The sequence below is a fragment of the Chiloscyllium punctatum genome, chromosome 5 (assembly GCF_047496795.1).
Source record: "Chiloscyllium punctatum isolate Juve2018m chromosome 5, sChiPun1.3, whole genome shotgun sequence".
NCBI classification, from domain to species: Eukaryota; Metazoa; Chordata; class Chondrichthyes; order Orectolobiformes; family Hemiscylliidae; genus Chiloscyllium; species Chiloscyllium punctatum.
This window is the reverse complement of record NC_092743.1, coordinates 18,195,981-18,215,738: the sequence shown is the minus strand read 5'-3', so window position 1 is coordinate 18,215,738 and position 19,758 is coordinate 18,195,981. Positions and strand designations below refer to the sequence as shown.

General features: G+C 41.0%; 1 protein-coding gene across 2 annotated transcripts in view; it reads left to right on the top strand.

Moving 5' to 3' along the window:
* rab31 (RAB31, member RAS oncogene family) overlaps positions 1–19,758 on the top strand; it is an 84,031-nt gene that overhangs the window by 45,875 nt on the left and 18,398 nt on the right. For both annotated transcript variants that reach the window (XM_072569849.1, XM_072569848.1), the window contains one exon: positions 982–1,091. In XM_072569849.1, the coding sequence (XP_072425950.1) occupies positions 982–1,091 (110 nt within the window). The remainder of the gene's footprint in view (positions 1–981; positions 1,092–19,758) is intronic.

Here is a 19,758-nt window from a genome sequence, read left to right as displayed (position 1 = left end):
CTGCTATAACTTATTTAGTAATAGCTTTTGACATTTTCCCTCAAACAGATATTAAGCAAGTAACTTGTAGTTTCCTGCTTTCTGTCACTTTCCCTTTTTCAAGAGACAGTTACATTTGTTATATTTCAATTTAATGAGACCTCCCCTGAATAGAGGGAGTTTTGAAAATTAAAACTAATATATTATTTCACTAGCCGCTAGACCCTAAGATCACTCTCCACTAGACCCTAAGATCATTAGCCACTGGACCCTATGATGAAGTCCATGAGGACCCAAGAACTAACTCGCCTGCAGCTTCAACAATTTACTCTGTACTGTTCTCTAAAAATTGTAATTTTTTTTGAGTTCCTCCCTCCCTGACTTATTGCTGCTCCTGGATGTTACATCTATACTCCACAGTGAAGTCTGATATAAAATACCTGTTCACTTTATGTGCCATCTTTTTAGATTCTATTAGCAATTTTTAGACACCTTTTAGAAAGGAGCAATATTCAGTTAACTTTTTTTTAAAAAAGGAACTCTTACTTCCTGTTTTTATATATCTAGCTAGCTTTCTCTCATACTCTAATTTTCTCCTCATTTATTTTTTAGTCATTCTTTGCTATTTTACATAGTCTGTCCAACCTTCTGACCTGATATATGTCCTTCGACAATTATAATTTTTTCTTTAACTGCCTTGCGATCTTTAATCTTTCTAATTAGTCACAATCTATATCTTGGAATGTTGCTTACTTTTGGAAATGTAACAATTTTGTGTATTCTGAAATATCCCCTCAAAGGTGTGTATCATCAGTTGTTCACAGGTTTAAAACATTGAGAGTCTATATAAATGAATAATAACTGATCAGAAAATATTCTAATTTCATTACGCATTCAAATAGTTGGACAAACTACTTGTATGTACACAAACAGCTGAAGATTTTAACCACCTCAACTTGATTAATACAGATTTGACTAATCAATTGTTGTTTACTGTTCTAGGGAGGTTACAGTTAAGGATGCCCAGGAGTACGTTAAGTTCATCAATGCCATCTTTGTTGAAACAAGTGCAAAGAATGCCATTAATGTTGGAGAGCTCTTTGAAAGAATCAGTAAGTAACAGTTATTCATTGAAAATGATATCGCCAGTGGATGAAGTTATCACAATGAGCACTGCCAAGGGAGTTCCTTTGAAACATTCACTCATTTTGGATTGTATACCTTTTTTTTTCTATTTATTCATGGGATGAAGGCATTGCTGGCTAGGCCAGCATTTATTGCCCAAATCTAATTTGCCCAGAGGGCAGTTAAGAGTCAACCACATTGCTGTGGGTCTGGAGTCACACATAGAACAGATTGGGTAAGGATGGTAGATTTCCTTTCCTAAAGGACATCAGTTTTTTTTCTCTGACAACTGGTGATGGTTTCATGGTCATCAGTAAACTCTTAACTTGTCAACTGCGCATGAATTTCTTTCAGAATTAATGAGCTGGAGCTACTTGTATTGAAAGAAAACAGTCACAAAACCAGTATTCAGGTGGAGAGGAAGTTTTCAGTAACTTCCCAATGCCTCCTTTTGAGTTTTATCCTGTTTCAGTGAAACATAGTCACTATTCGTCTGAGAGCTGTACTGTGGTGTTAGGAAACAGCATTTGTCTGGCAGCTTCCCTCCTTTATTCAATGCCAGGAGAGACGGGAGGTTTAACAGAGAAACTGGAAACAATACAAATACATGTGAGAAATCTTGGAAAGGCAAAGCAGCACAGGCTAAGGGGAAATACAAAACAGGCGTTTTTCTGCTGAGGCCTTTTTCTGCCTTTTCCTGCTGACTGAAATGACTTGATGTTGCTATGAAGGTGTAAGATTTGGGAACATGTTCTTCACTTTGGACCCAGAAGTTCACCAGCAGAATTATAAAAGAAATCAATTGCAAATGCAGAAGAGGGATTTCCTGTTCTGTGCTTTCTCACATTGCTGGTCACATTCAGTTCATTGTAGTCACATGGTTTGAGTTTGATTTATTGTTGTCCCACATACCGAGGTACAGCGAAAAGTATTGTTTTGTATGCTATATAGGCAGATTGCACCATACAAAGTATATCAGGATAGCAGAACAGAGTGCCAAATACAGTATTACAACCACAGAGAAGGTGCAGACAGAGAGAGATCAGAGTTAACGTTGTTCAAAAGTCTGATAACTGCGAGGAAGAAGCTGTTCTTGAATCTCTTCGTATGTGTATTCAAACTTTTATATCTTCTGCCCGATGGAAGATGGTGGAAGAGAGTATAACCAGGGTGGGAAGGGTCTTTGATTTTGTTAAAAAATACACAACACCAGGTTATAGTCCAACAGGTTTAATTGGAAGCACTACCTTTTGGAGCACTGCTCCTTCATCAGGTGATAGTGGAGGACACAATTGTAAGGCACAGAATTTATAGCAAGCTGATTCTGTGCCTTACAATTGTGTCCTCCACTATCACCTGATGAAGGAACGGTGCTCCGAAAGCCAGTGTGCTTCCAGTTAAACCTGTTGGACTATAACCTGGTCTTGTGTGACGTTTAACTTTGTACACCCCAGTCCAACACCGGTATCTCCAAATTTTGTTTTTGTTGGTTGCTTTCCTGAGGCAGTGGGAAGTATAGACGGAGTCAATGGATGGGAGGCTGGTTTGCGTTATGGACTGGGCTGTGTTCATGACTCTCTGTAGTTTCTTGCGGTCTTGGGCAGTGGAGTTGCCATTCCAAGCTATGATGCATCAAGGTAAGATGCTTTCTATGGTGCATCTACAAAAATTGGTAAGAGTCCTTGTGGACGTGCTGAACTTCCTTAGCCTCTTGAGGAAGTAGACATATTGTTTTTCTTTCTTGACTGTCACATCCTCATGTGTGGACCAGGGTAGATTGTTGGTGATCATCACTGTCAGAAATCTGACACTGTCAACCATCTCCAGCTCAGCCTCATTGATGCAGACAGGGGCACGCTTTCCAGTCTACTTCCTGAGGTCAGTGACCAGCTCACACATTTTGCTGATGTTGAGGGAGAGATTGTTGTCTTTATACCATGCTGCTAAGCACTCAACCTCTTTCCTGTATTCTGTCTCGTCAATGTTTGAGATCCCCCCCTACAATGGTAGTGTCATTGTTTGAGATCCGCCCAACAATGGTAGTGTCATCCGCAAACCTGAAATGGAATTGATGTGGAATTTGGCAACGCAGTTGTGAGTGTTTAATAGGAGGCTGAGCATACAGCCTTGTGGGGCACCAGTGTTGGGAATTATGGTGGAGGAGGTACTGTTGCCTATTCTTACTGAGTGTGGTCTATGGGTCAGGAAGTTGAGGATCTAGTTACAGAAGGGTGAGCTGAGACCTAGGTTTTGGATTGTAGAGATGAGTTTGTTTGGAGCTATGGTGTTGAAGGCAGAACTAAAATCCCATTTAGGAGCCTGACATAGGTGTCCATGATACCCAGATGTTCCAGGGATGTGTGTCGGGCCAGGGAGGTGGTTCTGATGAAGGGCTTTTTCCCGAAACGTCGATTTCGAAGCTACTTGGATGCTGCCTGAACTGCTGTGCTCTTCCAGCACCACTAATCCAGAATCTGATTTCCAGCATCTGCAGTCATTGTTTTTACCAGGGAGGTGGTGTCTGCTGTGGATCTGTTTAACCAATAGGTGAATTGCAAAGGATCAAGGCAATTTGGGAGGCTGGAGTTGATGTGAGTAACTTCTCGAAGCACTTCCTAATTGTGGAGTCATTGAGTCATACTGCATGATTTTTCTTTGGCACTGGGATGATGGTGGTTATCTTGAAGCAGGTGGGAACCTCACATCGGAATACGGAGAGGTTAAAGACGTTGGCGAATACTCCCACCAGCTGGTCCGCACAGGATCTGAGGGCGTGGCCAGGGACTCTATCTGGACCGCTCGCTTTCCAAAAGTTCACTCTCAATTTGGCAGAAATTTGGAGGAATTTGGCAGAAAGCTTCACTGAAACAGAGGATGGCCCTCCACTTCCAACAGTGGCAGTGCATACTGTTAAATAAATCACTGTTTTCAGCAGATTTTCCTGACAAACTGTGGCATGCTATGGAATGCAGTACCAATCCATTTAGAATTCAGTGCTTTCTTCCTGCAGAAGTCCAGTGATTCACTCTCACTATGCACATGATGGTGCGGGAAGTGGAAAGGCCACATGTGGTCAGTCTGTGTGTGATGGATTGTAGGCAGATGGCTGTACTGACATTCTTACAGAGCTGCTAACGCTGAGTATGGTCACTCAGCACAGAGGAAATGAGAGTCGATCAATTAACTTTGCAATACTGAAATCTCTCAACCTAATGAGTATCCAACACATGCTCAAAAATGCAGGTGGAGAGACAAATTTCAGACAATACATAACAGCTGAGTCTCTGAACACGTCTCCTCAGGCTCCCAGATTCTGAGAGGTGAGAAATTTGATGAATCGATTCCATGTCTCTGACACAGACTTTAAAGTAGTGATATTTCTTCTGGTTCTGTTCCTCACTGGTGTTAATACTAGACAATTGGTCCCTGGTTGAAACTTGAAGGAGTAAAATGCAAATCCCAGAGAGCTTCACAGGAAGTAATTCGAGGTCAACTGAAATACTTCCGGGTAAGTTGAGTGTTGGCTAACCATTAGGGGTAGAACAAAGGGTCTTTCGTTAGAGGGCTGTAGCCACCATGTAGCAACAGTGAAAGTAGTACATGGTCGCCCATCCTTCACAACTACTTATCAGATTACTGCAAGCATAGTCACTATAATTTCAAAATGTCATAGTTCACACTCTGAGAAGTCAAAACTAATTCTTGGATACTTTCTGACCCATTTTGTTCCTCATTCTCTCACTGAAGGTGAAGTCTGGCGCAATAGGTGCAAGCGAACTGGGATTTGGAACTGTGACTTTCAGGTCTGCGTTGACACGGAAATATGCCGCAGAGTGCCCTTGTCCTCTAGAATCCATTTTTGTGAATGAGAAATGTCTGTAGTCACATTTATAATGGTGCCAAAGGAGTGGCACCTCAGTCAAGTGGGAGAGATGAGAGAAGATACAGCTGTTACGCTAAGGCAAAATATGTTAACATCTGTTAGATTTACTAGATGTATTCAAATTAAGAGGTGTTGATTAAGTTATTAAGGTGAAATAGCTTTATCATAGCAGCATACTCCAAAAATGAAATTAAAAATCATACAACACCAGATTATAATCCAACAAGTTTATTTGGAAGCACTAGCTTTTGGAGCACTGCTCCTTCATCAGGAGGTTGTGATGAATCACCTAATGAAGGAGCAGTACTCTGAAAGCTAGTGCTTCCAAATAAATCTGTTGGACTATAACCTAGTGTTGTGATTTTTTTAAACTTTGTCCACCCCAGTCCAACACTGGCACCTCCACATCGTGGCTTCCATAAATGAAGGACACAGACATAAGATAATTGGCAGAATTTTTTTAATATGTTGGTTCACTGGATGTGGGCACTAGTATTTATTATACATCCCTAATTACCCAGAGAACAGTGGCAAGTGAACCATATTGCCATTGGTCTGGAGTCACAGATAGGCCACACCTGGTAAGGCTGGCAGATTTCCCTCCCTAATGGTCATGAGTCATCCACTTGGGATTATCAGAATCAGAGGGTAGAAGTTTTGTCGATGCAGTAAAAATAAAAGACCTTTGATTCTACTGGTGGACAAGGCATTAACTGTTATGAGCACCAGGTGTGTATGATCAAAGATCTCCAAAACAGTAGCAGTTTATCATTTTGAGATGGGTGTTTCAGAGATGTAAGTTATTTTCTGAAAGAACAGTACCGTCTGTTCCTGTCAGAGCTGCAGCAACGGTTTAGGTATTTTTAAATAAAGGAATGTAATGAGTGAATAGTGATGAGTGTGTGGTTTCAGTTTGGGTTTTTGTCTATTAAGAAAATTGACAATGAGGAATGAGCTACTCCTCGGGTGTAGAACACATGGAATTCAATGCTTTGTGAGCTCATTAAAACCCCACTCCAGGAATGAGAGTCTGACCACTCCACTTACAATGTGGTGACTGTCTCTGAGATGGCTATTTTTCTCTTAATATTTTCTTCCTCTTTACTGTTCTTCCCCTTGGTGTCTCTGTAGATAACAGTAAATGAGCATTTACAGTATTGGTAAGACAAAAGCAAAATGCAGATGTTTGGAATCAGAAATAAAAATAAAAGATGCTGGATGCACTTTGTCAGTCAGGTAGCATCTGTGGGAAGGGATAAAAAGAGTAACCCAGACATTGATGCCTTGGTAAAAAGGAGTGACAAACTACAGTAAGATTAGGGCCAATCAAGCATAGTAGTGGGAAGCTGTGCATGGAGCCAGAGGAGATAGGGGAAGCACTAAATTAATACTTTTCGTCAGTATTCATACAAGAAAAAGGCAATGTGGTTGAGGAGAATACTGATATACAGGCTACTAGACTAGATGGGATTGAGGTGTATAAGGAGGTGTTAGCAATTCTGGAAAGTGTAAAAATAGATAAGTCCCCTGGGCCAGATGGGGTTTATCCTAGGATTAACTAGGAGAAAGTGAGAACTGCAGATGTTGGAGACTAGAGTTGAAAAGTGTGGTGCCGAAAAAGCGCAACAAGCCAGGCAGCATCTGAGGAGCAGGAGAATCAAAGAAGGGCTTATGCCCGAAACATCGATTCTCCTGCTCCTCGGATGCTGCCTGGCCTGCTGCACTTTCCCAGCACCACACTTTTCAACCCTTTATCCGAGGATTCTCTGGGGAAGCCTGGGAGGAGATTGCTGAGCCTTCGGCTTTGATCTTCATGTTGTCATTGTTGTCAGGAATTGTGCCAGAAGACTGGAGGATAGCAAATGTTGTTCCCTTGTTCAAGAAAGGGAGTAGAGACAATCCTCGTAACTATAGACCAGTGACCTTTACTTCGGTTGTGTGTAAAATAATGGAAAGGGCCATAAGAGAGGATTTATAATCATCCAGAGATGATAAGTTGATTAGGGATAGTCAACACAGTTTTGTGAAGGGTATTTTGTGCTTCACAAGCCTTATTGAGTTATTTGAGAAGGATGAGGGTAAAGTGGTTGATGTGGCTTTTGATAAGGTTCCCCATGGTAGTAGGCTATTGCACAAAATACAGAGACATGTGATTGAGTGTGATTTACTGGTTTGGATCATTGGCTAGCTGAAAGAAGACAGAGGGTTGTGGTTGATGGGAAATATTCATCCTGGAGTTCAGTTACTAGTGGGGTACCGCAAGGATCTGTTTTGGGTCCACTGTTGTTTTTCATTTATATAAATGACGTGGATGAGGGCATAGAAAGATGGGTTAGTAAATTTGCAGATAATACTATGGTTGGTAGAATTGTGGATAGCGATGAAAGATGTTGTAGATAGGCTGCAGAGCTGGGTTGAGGTGGCAAATGGAGTTTAATGTGGAAAAATGTGAGGTGATTCACTTTGGAAGGTGTAACAGGAATGCAGAGTACTGGGCTAATGGTAAGATTGTTGATAGTGTGGATGAGCAGAGAGATCCCAGTGTCCAGGTACATAGATCCTTGAAAGTTGTCATCCAGGTTGATAGGGTTGTTAAGAAGGCATACAGTGTTTTAGCTTTTATTGGTAGAGGGATTGAGTTTTGGAACCATGAGATCATGCTGAAGCTGTACAAAACCTTAGTGCATACAGTTCTGGTCACCGCATTATCAGAAGGATGTGGAAGCTTTGGAAAGGGTTCAGAGGAGATTTATTAGGATGTTGCCTGGTCTAGAGGGAAGGTCTTATGAAGAAAGGCTGAGGGACTTGAGGCTGTCTTCATTAGAGAGAAGAAAGTTGAGAGACAACTTAATTGGGCCATGTAAGATAATCAGACGGTTAGATAGGTTGGACAGTGAGAACCTTTTTTGTTGGATGACAATGGCTAGCATGAGGGGACATAGCTTTGAATTGAAGGGTGATAGATATAGAACAGATGTCAGAGGTAGTTTCTTTACTGAGAGAGTAGTAGGGGTGTGGAACGCACTGCCTGCAACAATAGTAGACTTGCCAACTTTCAGGGCATTTAAATGGTCATCAGATAGGCATATGGATGAGAATGGAATAGTGTAGGTTAGGTTGGCGCAACATTGAGGGCCGAAGGGCCTGTACTGCGCTGTAATGTTTTGTATTCTGTGTTCTACGTTGCTCACATGAATGCATTGTATGCTTAATTGTACCAAAATGTAATGTTATTATAATTGTGCCTTCTTGACCTTTTATAGTCAGCCCTTCGGAGAATTTCCTTATCCAAAAGTTGAAAAGGTCTCCCACCCCAGTGCAGGTGTGACATTGTGAAGGATTCTTAATGTGCTCTCTACAGAGACAGAAACCAATGTGGATCCACATGAATGTTTCATTCCATTCTAAATTACAATCAGACTGAAACAGAGGGACCTGGGAGAATAAGTACATCGTTGGTTAAAAGCAGCATCGGAACCCCCTCAACCTTCTCTGCTCTAAAGAAAACAACATGAGCCTATCCAGAAACAAAAACAGAAGTTACTGAGGAATCTCTGCAGGTCTGTCAGCATCTGCAAAGAGAACTCAGCGTTCACATTTCGGGTCCAGTAACCCTTCCTCAGAACAGCATCCGTCGTTCTTTTTGTTTTTAATGAGCCTATCAAGTCCCTGTTTGTAGGTAAAGTGCTCCATCCCAGGCAACATCCCTCTTAGCCCCTACACTCCGAGCTCCTTCTCCTGTTCTTGCTGTTCAAGTCTCTGATGCCAGCTTCTGAGCGGGCTACCTTTCTGAACTTGTACTTAGGTCCTGGTCTCCGCCTGGTGGTAGATGTTGGTTGGTGCAAGCAGTTCAAATTAAAACATCAGAGTCGAACATCAGATCTCCAGCATCTGCAGTCCTCACTTTCTCCAAATTAAAACATCAGGAGAGTTTAGCCATCGTAAAAATATAATACTGTAGATGTTGGAAATCTGAGATAAGAGCAAAAGGTGTCAGCACGTTTGGCAGCATTTCTGGAGCAAGAACAGACTTAATGTATGGAGTATGATATGGCTTCTTCAGAACAGAGTTTGCTCTTAAAGTTTCTTTTTCTTAATTACATTTATATCGTATTTCTGCTTTATTTTACATCTGTTTTATTTTGAAGGTTATTTTGTATAAGAATGCAAGCATTTAGGAATGTGCACCATTTTGACATAATTTTTCAATGGGAAACAATTTGTCACTTAAAGTTGTCATTTTCAGAAACGCAACCACAAGTTTAAGTGAGAACTTATCCCAGTTTTCCTTGACTGTTCTGTTGCAGCTTCCACACATATGACATTTAAGGAGCAGACTGTTATCTTGCTCTGTCACTGGCTTTGAATGCTGAATGCTTACATTTGTAATTGCTACTTTTCTTTCATTCAGCTGCCTCCAAGTGTTTCATAAAATGGACAAATTACTTCTTAGTCAGCAATGCTTTTTATATTGGCAACCATCCTGCACAAACATCAGAAGTGTTTTGAAGGAGAACACATAATCTTAATGTTTCAGGGCAAGAAAAACATAACTGGATTTTATGACAACATTTTTTTAGACCACACAGTTGAAACAGAAAAGCTCCCCCCCAGCCTTTAATCAATATTAAATTATTTTAGCAACGGGTTACTTTTGTTTTGCTGAGGTTGGAGCTGAGAGATATGACTGGAGTAGAATGGAGAGAGCTATAATACTATTCCCCTTTCCCTAAACTGGGAGGGTTTAGCGTAAATACTTGACATTCATAGTCGAATGTGACCCATTCTCTACTTAATTCAGACGTGAAAAGGGATAAAAATTAGTTTAGATAAGGAAATGTTTTCATCAAATTCTCGAACTTGAGTATGCTTCTGTTTCTACTCATGAAGATTACATTTCTTTATTTGTGGTCCATTGCACCGACTGGTTTACACTGAATGTGGGCTACTGAGCTCGCTCTATATTTTGGAGCACCAGAGTATTTGAATGTGAACACTCTGATGTGGATATATTTGCACATGATGGCAGTATTGTAAAAGCACTGGGATTAACATCCTGATGAGAATATTTATCAAGGGCAGCAGAAAATAAAACTCCTGACCTCTTCAGATGAATTCCTCATTAAGAATTGGCTGGGATTTACATGCTATCCATTCCTCCAAGTTAATGGTGCCTGAATTTGGCTCACTCATCAGTCTTGCGTGAAAGATCCTGATCTGCCATCAGGATCAGCACAATAAAGTACTGACTGAATGTATTCCTTAATTCTTTCTTGTTAATGATCCAAGAATAAAGTCAAGAACAAAGTCATTGTATGCATGTCTGTCTTTGTCTGCATGTGTGTCTCTGTGTGTCTGTCTTTATGTCTGTCTGTCTTTGTGTGTGTGTGTGTGTGTGTGTATGTGGTTGTGGGAAGTTCTGTATGTATGTGTAAGATGTGTGTGTGCATGTGTGCAAGGGGATTCAGTGTGTGTGTATGGGGAGGGGTTCCATGTGTGAGAGGGTGCCTGTATGTATGGAGGAGTGTGTGTGTGCGTGTGTGTGTGTATATTGGGGTTCTGTATGTGGGTGTATATGGGGGAGGTTCTGTATGTGTGTGTGAGGAGTGAGTGTGGGTGTGTTGGGGATTCTGTATGGTTATATGTGTGTGGGGAGGTTTTGTATGTGTGTGGGATGGAGTTCTGTAAGTGTGTATGTGGGGGGGATGTCTGTGTGTGTGTGTGTGTTTGTGTGGGGGAGGTGGCTGTGTGTGCGTGTGTGTGTTTGTGTGGGGGAGGTGGCTGTGTGTGCGTGTGTGTGTGAGGATGTCTTTGTGTGTGTTGGGGGTTCTGTGTGGGGTGTGTGTGTGTGTGTGTGTTGATGGGATGTGGGTCTGTGGGTGTGGATTGGGGGGGTCAAGGTGGAAGAGAGATGATTGAGTGTGTGGGGTGGATGGGATGCTGGTAGTTTTATTTTTATGCACTGGCATTGTTTTATATTAAATTGAAATTGATAGGAAATAAATTCAGATGGGCTACAGAATGAGCTGCTGCTTGCTGCCATTGGGAGGGGGTTTGTGTGGTACCAGAAACCAAGAGGAAGGAATCTTGAGCTGAAAGTCAGATGGAAAATTAGCTGAGCTCAAGGCGTGCTAGTATATCCTAAAGACTGATTATAAAAACATTTTTGTTTCAAATTTAATTCAAGTCTGCTCATTTTTCTATAAAGCGGAGTCATTTCTGCTGTTTGTACGTGTGTGCGACACTGCCACCTGTTAGTTATGTGCGTTCCTGCACTTTGTTTTGAATCTGTCAAGTAAACACTCCTTTCCAAACCACACAGAGTCATAGAGATGAACAGCATGGAAACAGACCCTTCGGTCCAACTCGTCCATGCCGACCAGATATCCCAACCCAATCTAGCCCCACCTGCTAGCACCCGGCCCATATCCCTCCAAACCCTTCCTATTCATATACCCATCCAAGATGCCTTTTTAAATGGTGCAATTGTACTAACCTCCACCACTTTCTCTGGCAGCTCATTCCATACACGTACCACCCTCTAAGTGAAAAAGTTCCCCTCTCACCCTAAACCTATGCCCTCCAGTTCTGGACTCCCCAATCCCAAGAAAAAAAGACTTTGTCTATTTACCCTGTCCACGCCCCTCATGATTTTATAAACCTCTATAGGGTCACTCCTCAGCCTCCGACGCTCCAGAGAAGACAGCCCCAGCCTGTTCCGCCCCTCCCTATACCTCAAATCCTCCAACCCTGCCAACATCCATGAAATGCAGCGTGACTTTGCCATGAACACAAGGACAATTCAGAATATTTTTGCCCTACACCCAGAAGAATATTAAAGTCAATCTTCAATCTCTTATGAAATACATTGACCTTGTCATTAGCTTTGTCCACTCTTGTCACATGGAACCGTTGCTGGATTTTTGGATCAGATCCCACTGCCTGTGTTATTTATAAACTGGCCTCCAGTGATACATAGATTGACTCAGCCACGTCACTTTTCTGATCATGGGATGCAGTCAGCCTCCTTGTCAAGAGCTTGTCAATGCCTGAAGTCTGGAAGCATCACGTCATTTTTCTTCTATTCCCTCCCCCTCATTTGAACAGACCAGGGAAACAGCAAGAACTTGAAGGGAGAAAGCGTTTGATCTATTTACAGTCTTGAGTGAGAAATGGAAAAATCCAATGAGATTGCTGAATTAAGGACCACAGCAAGGCATGAAGAGCAGATAGTGATCAGCACAGGGTAACTGAGCTCAGATCATGATGACATATGTGAAGACTGATCACTTGCATGCAGAGTGTGCATTGTGGTGAGGTGGCTTGTTTTACCAGGATGCATGGAGGTCCAAGCTGCATTGCTAACAGATGGGCTTATCCTTTTTGTCGTTAGTTCTCAAAAAGGGAACACTATTGTCAAAGCAGGCTTTCTTGGCCATCTCTTCTTAGTCTGAGAACATGCTGGCGAACTGCATTTATGAATCATCACTGTCAGTATCCATAATGCTGTTTGGAAGGGAGTTCTGAGACATAGACCTTGCTCCAGTGAGGGAATGGCAATTATTGTTCCAAATCAGGCTGCTGTGTGTATGGATGTGAAACTGGGGCTAATAATGTTCTCTTGCATTTGTGGCCCTTGTTTGTTTTGAGGTGGTGGAGGACTGGAGCTGTTAACAAAGTCTCTAGAGCTTACAATGGTGCATTCTATAAATATGGCAGTGAATGGTGCAGGAGTTAGGTGATCATTTAGATGAGCAGATGTGGATCTGAGCAAGGAGATCCCATTGGCCTGGAAGGTGTTGAGCTTCTTTACTGTTCTTCCATTATTGAAGAGTCATACTGGGCCTGAAATGTTCACTCTGTTTCTAGTTAAAAATCACACAACACCAGATTATAGTCCAACAGGTTTATTTGGAAGCACTAGCTTTCAGAGCACTGCTCCTTCATCAGGTGGAGCTCAGTTACTCTGTGCTGACCACAATATGCTCTTCATGCTTTGCTGTGGTCCTTAAAGACAGCAATCTCATTGAATTCTTCCATTTCTCACTCAAGACTGGAAAAAGGTCAAACTCTTCCTCCCTTCAAGTTTTTGCTGTTTCCCTGGTCTGTTCAAATGAGAGGGAGAGAATTGAAGAAAAATGACTTGGTGTTTCCAGACTTCAGGCAATCACTTGATGAAGGAGCAGCGCTCTGAAAGCCAGTGCTTCCAAATAAACCTGTTGGACTATAATAATGTTGGACTGGTGTTGTGTGATTTTTAACTTTGTCCACCCCAGTCCAACCCCAGCACCTCCACATCACTCTGTTTCTGTGACCACAGATGCTATCAAACCTGCTGAGTTTTTCCAGCACTTTGTGTTTATTTCAGACGTCCAGCATCCATGGTATTTTGGTTTACTGTTCCATCACACTCCTTGCTTGTGCCTTGAAGCTGATGGAGAGGCTTTAGGAAGTCAGGAGGTGAGCCATTTGCATATCAAGACCTGCTTCAGTAGCCAATGCTTTAAGTAAGGCTGTCTCTAGTTCTTGGTTTAAACCCCCACCCCCAGGATGGTGCAGTTTGGAGAAGTAGAACATAGAACATGACAGCGCCGTACAGACCCTTCGGCCCTCAATGTTGCGCTGACCAGTGAAACCAATCTGAAGCTCATCTAACCTACACTATTCCATTCTTGTTCATATGCCTATCCAATGACCATTTAAATGCCCTGAAAGTAGGTTAATCTACTACTGTTGCAGGCAATGCATGCCACGCCCCTTCTACTACTAATAAACAATCGCAAAGCTCTTGAATGTCAAGAAGAGATGGTTATTTTCTCTTTTGCTGAAAATGGTCATTCACTGACCCTTCAGTGGCATGATGCAGTTGCTAATCATTTATCAGCAGTTGCTCTTCAAGTTTTCATATGTGTGTGATTGGACTGCTTAATTATCTGAATAATTACATAGAGCTGAAGAATGTACAGTCATCAGAGAACAGTCCTATGTCAGACAGCACAATGGAGGAAAGCCAATTGATAAAACAATTGATGATAGTCAGGTATAAATCACTACCTCAGGGAACTCCTGACATAATGTCCTGTGGTTAAAGATGATTTGCCTCCAATTACCACATCCACTTTAGCATTGAGCTTTGTGTGCAGCAGATGGGTTTAGCCATCATATGAGCCCTGTTGTTATTCCTACCAGATGGGTCAGATTCTGAAATGAAATCTGGCTTGATTGATCATAATTTGGTTTTACTTTCAGCGAAAACAGCAATCTTTCACTAAAAATTAAACACACCGAGTTGTCAATTTAGTTTCAACAATAAAGAAGTTTATTACATAACAGAAACAAGAATAAAATAAAATAAAACAAACGAAGGGTCTAAATTGAATGTAGTTTGAAAGATTTCACAACACTGTAAAATAAAGTCCCATCTAATCTCCAACACTATCACTTTACAGTTACTTATATAGATCAGTGAAATGTTCCTCCTTGTCCAGTCCCTAGGTTAAATGTAACTCTTTTCCCTTCAATTCCTGTCCTGTGAGCTGTTAAGTCTTCTCCTTGAATCTTCATACCACTGAGATCTTGGACTTTCTTAGTTTTGAATAGCCAATGCAGCTTTCTAACCAAACACTCCTGGTCTGGAATTTATCACAAATTGAAACCTTTGCACTAAGGTAACTTACTCTCTTAACTGCTCGAAACAAATGCCTTTTCCTGGGATAAACTATTTTCACATCTGATATGAGTCAGGACTCCTTCAAACTGAATTCAGAAGCTTGCATTAATTTAGAAAAGAAAATAAACTTAGTCCTCCTAGCTTCTGCTAAATTAACAGATTAATGCTTTTTCCTTCTCCTGTTGAGAATTCACATTACAAACAACTTCCACTAACACCCCAGGTTTCTTCTCGTCATTTGGTCTCTGACACATACTGGTTTAAAATCATTGTTGTAAAGAAACCACCTAATTAATTTTTAAAGACCTTCACGCAATAGACCAACATCCACGTGCCACTACAATAAAAGCAAAATACTACAGATGCTTGAAATCTGAATTAAGACTTTTTAAAAAATTGCTGGAGAATCTCAACAGGTCTGGCAGCATCTGAGGGGAGAGAAAGAGTAAATATTTTGAATCTGATATGACCTGCTTAGTTCTGAAGAAGAATTGACTTGAAATGTTAACTTTGTTTCTGTCCCCACAGACTCTGCCAGACTTTCCGAGTTCCTCCAGTATTTTCAATTTTTATCCCATATGCTATTAGTTTGAAATCCAACTCTTTAAAGTAGGGTACTAATTGTCATTGCATGACAAACTGTTCCATCATTGCCTGACAATCTTGGTACTGCTGTAGTGCAAGGAATTTCTAAGCTTTTCAGAACAAACAAGCTTGACCTTCACCTTTAAAGGGGAGGGAATGTCTCTTGTTGATTTTTGTTTCATTTTAAAGGTTTTTCCAGATCTTTAGTTTTACTGGAAAAAAAATTCACCAAAGCTATTCATTTTGCCTCATCACCAATGTAAAGGGAAAACAAATTTATATTGTCGGAGTGGGGAATGCTGATTCATTGACAAATGATCCCTACAATGGCGATCACACAGATTTTGATTTTTTTTTCTCTGATTTACATTAAGCATTTTCCTGTTTACAAAAGCAAAGAGCAGCCGTTGGCTTGGAAAAACTGAACCATGCAGTCATTTTGTTAAATGGCTATTCTGATAATAGAGGGTTCTATTCATTGCTAAGCTGTCTATGGCATTACCCTTAGTTAATATCCATTCATAAATGAATGTTTTATCATTTATAAGATGGCAGCATTGTTTATAGACTTCAAAAAATCTACAGAGACATTTAGTGACAAAATATGCAATTACATGTGAGGTCAAAGTAAAAGTGAATGGGAGATGTTATTGTAGCAATTTGTAATGGCAAGTATAACTGTAAAAATGCACCCAAAAATTATGAAAATGCGAAGTTATTTTTATAGACATAAAATTGTGTTCTCTGTGGAGACGTTTAATAATGTATGGATAAATATATATTTCAATAATATATCATCTTTATTATACAGTCACTTCTCACTTAAAGTTGAGGTCGTGTTGCTAAAATTGTGACTTCGAAGTGTAACAACTTTAAGTGAAGCATGGTTTCCCATAGAAACCAATGTTAAAGCCAAGCTAGGTTCCTGCGAACATTTCTTGCTCGGGGTGGGGGAAAGTGCACAGGTTAAATTACTGCACCATATGTGTGCAGTACCTATACTTCTAGTTGTAATAACTTGCAAAATAAAATAGAAAAAAAATTATAAAAGAAAGAAAAAACATTGCGCAGTTAGGTATTGTAGGATCTTTCTCACATTCAATCATCATGAAGTTGAAATAGTGTACATTCCTAAATGCCTACAAGCATATATAAAGTAACATCCAAAATAAATGTGAATGTGTAGAATTAGAAAATAAATGAAACTATTATAAATAAATGTGAAAATAGCATTGTATAATTTTACCTTTATCTGATCATGCTCCATCTGATGGCGGAGATGGGTTAGTGCGGGAAAAACTGCCTGCACCAACTAACATCAGCCACTCAGTGGAGATCAGGGTTTCAGTTCAAGTTAAGCATGGCAACCAACGGGGAAGCTGACATCAGATACTTTAGAGGTAAGAACAGTGGATAGTAACAGGGGTGGGGTGGCAAAGGTGTTAGGGGTTTGGTGGAGCAACTGAGGACTGGGAAAGGAACCAGAGAAATGGCAATGGAGGGTGCTGAGTGCTGGAGGAAATGGTTTTGTTGGGTGATGTCTCACAGCAGATGTGCGACATACCTTTAAGAGAAATGGTCATGACGTCACCACCATATCATGCCTGTGACTGAATGATATAAAGCCCTCGGTCTCCATCTCACTGAACTCTATCCTCTTGCAATATGACATGCTGAGGAAGTGTACTGATAGATTAGCTTGAGCCCAGACAGGCACATGTCTGTGATTGTAATGTACATATGTAGATTTCCAGTACTGTTATAAAGGTTTTTTTGTCTTCTTCACTACCATGTGACCCACATTCTTATGTTACGGGAGCTAACAATGAAATGAATAGTGGCAGATCACACCACAACACGGCATGGTAACATATCACTTCAGACTTGAGCTAAGGCAAGAAATACATAGTAAACAATGTTAAGCTGAAACTCTCACATTAAACAAATATATAGTTACTATTTTATTAATGATATTAGAATAGGTTAGATTAACTACAGTGTGGAAACAGGCCATTTGGCCTTACAAGTCCACACTGACCCTCCGAAGAGTAACCCACCCAGGAACATTCCCCTACATTTACCCCTGACGAATGCACCTAACATTATGGGCAATTTAGCATGGCCAATTCACCTGACCTGCACATCTTTGGATTGTGGGAGCAAACCGGAGACCCAGAGGAAGGCCACATAGACACATGGAGAATGTACGAACTCCACACAGACAGTCGCCCGAGGCTGGAATCGAGCCTGGGTCCCTGTTGGTTGAGGCAGCAGTGTTAACCACTGAGCCACTGTGCTGCCTAAAAGTGCAACAATTTGATGGCCAGGAATTGAACCCAACTCAACTGCTGGGAAGGTAGCTGTATACCACCATCGCTCTGCAAGTGAAGTGAATCAACATTAACTCAGTTAGTCTTAAATGAAGATTTTGTGTACCTGCCTGTACATTCCATTGAAACGCTTGTTCAGATTTCCTATTGTAGCTTGGGTGAAGGATTGTGAGGAAAACTGGAGGAACTGGCCTTAGTTCTCTGAGTTTTCCATTGATTTTCCACATGAAGTGACGATGGGAAGTCTGATGTTGCCCAACAATTTGTAAATATTAAAAAAAACTTATCTAACATTTTAAAAATGCCAAAAAGTAACAGCACCCCTTTCATAAGTTGCTAGGTTAGGAACATGGACATGATTGATGGGCAGGAAAGCAGCTGATGCTCCATTAAACCTAAAGCACTCTGTGATAGCTACAGCATCTGGTCTAGGAGAAAGTGAGGACTGCAGATGCTGGAATTCAGAATCAAAAAGTGTGGCGCTGGAAAGCACAGCAGGTCAGGCAGCATCTGAGATCAGGAAAGTTGGTGTTTCAGGCATAAGCCCTTCATTAGGAATGTGCCCTTCATTCCTGATGAAGGGCTTATGCCTGAAATGTCGTCTCCTGCTCCTCGGATGCTGCCTGACCTGCTGTGCTTTTCCAGTGTCACATTTTTTGACAGGTTCAGGACTGCCTTCTTTCAATCCGAGTCAGTTTAACAGCTATCTCTTCCCTGAATCTAATGTCAGCTTTCTTTTGGAGGTTTTAGGGGCATCAAGTCCAAAACTGTACTTTTATTAATTTGGATGAAGTTTGGGAATAGGTGATTTGAGTTTCGTGACAGCGCCATGTCCACTCATTTGGTCCTTGCCTACATGCAGATCTATTGTGTGCGATATCCATTAGCGTGTGTGTTTGGGGCAGCAGGTCTGGGTGTTATTCGATTAAATTGAGCAACTATCTATTTCTGACTGAAGAATGTATCGGCAGCAGGTGGTATTTTTTACTGGAACTACAAAATGAGAGAAAGACTGGATTCGTTTCAAAAGGTCAAAGTGCCTGAAAATAATCCTATTCAGAGTGGAGGTGGTGAGCTATTGGAAAGATGGATGGCTTTACGAACAAAAGGTCAGGATGGAATATAGCAAAGGAATAATGTTCGGTCCAATCACAGCTGCACGCTGATCCTGGGAAGTGCGCCAAGTCACAGAAAGCTCTCTGAATGCTTTTGGAAGAAAAATCAAGTATGCTATAAGATAGTCAGTCTTTCATTGTTTATTTTCTACCAGAAAGATGGGCCAAATAAATGATGAATTGCTGAAATCCAAAATAATCAGCCACAAGTAAATACAAATTAGGATCCTTCACAGGCAAAAAAAAATCCTAGAAATTATCTGAAGGAAGCTGATGTCAAAAAGCATGAAACATAACTCAGCAGTTTCGAACAGTTGCGTTTAAGTCATCCTGACTGGGAAATATAATGCTGTTCCTTCACTATTACTTAGTCCAAATTCCTGACAAAAACAGAAATTGCTGGAAAAGCTCAGCTGAAGAACAGTTCTGAGGGATGGTCACTTGATCCGAAATGTTAACTCTGATTTCTTTCCACAGTTCCTTTAGACTTGCTGAGCTTATCCAGCAATTTTTATTTGGACCAAATACCTATTCACTCAAAACAAAACAAAGAACTGCAGATGCTGGAAATTCAAGACCAAAATACAGATTGTTGGAAAAACTCAGCAGGCCTGGCAGTATATGTGAAGAGAAAACAGAGTTAAGGTTTTGGGTCCACTGACTTCTTCAGAACAGAAGAGTCTGAATAATTCTGTGAGAGAAAGGTTTGCACTGATTTGACATCTTTCATGATCTCAGGACATCCCATCAGACCGTCAGGAACAAGAACAGGAGTAGGAAGACTGCAGCTCCAACAACAGTCAAGAAGCTTGCCACTGACTAGGACCCAGTTGATAAGGAGCCTACTCCACCATTCAATACGATCATGACCAAAGCAATAGTCCTCATATTCACCTTCCTGCACTTTTCCTCTACTGATGAAGAAATGTAGCTTTCTCAGCCTTAAATAAAAACAAACACTCTGTCCCCACAGCTCTCTGTAGCAAGGATTCTCCAAAGACTCCCAACCCTCTGACAGAAGAAATTCCTTCTCACCTTCGTCTTAAATTGGCACACCTTAATTTTGAGACG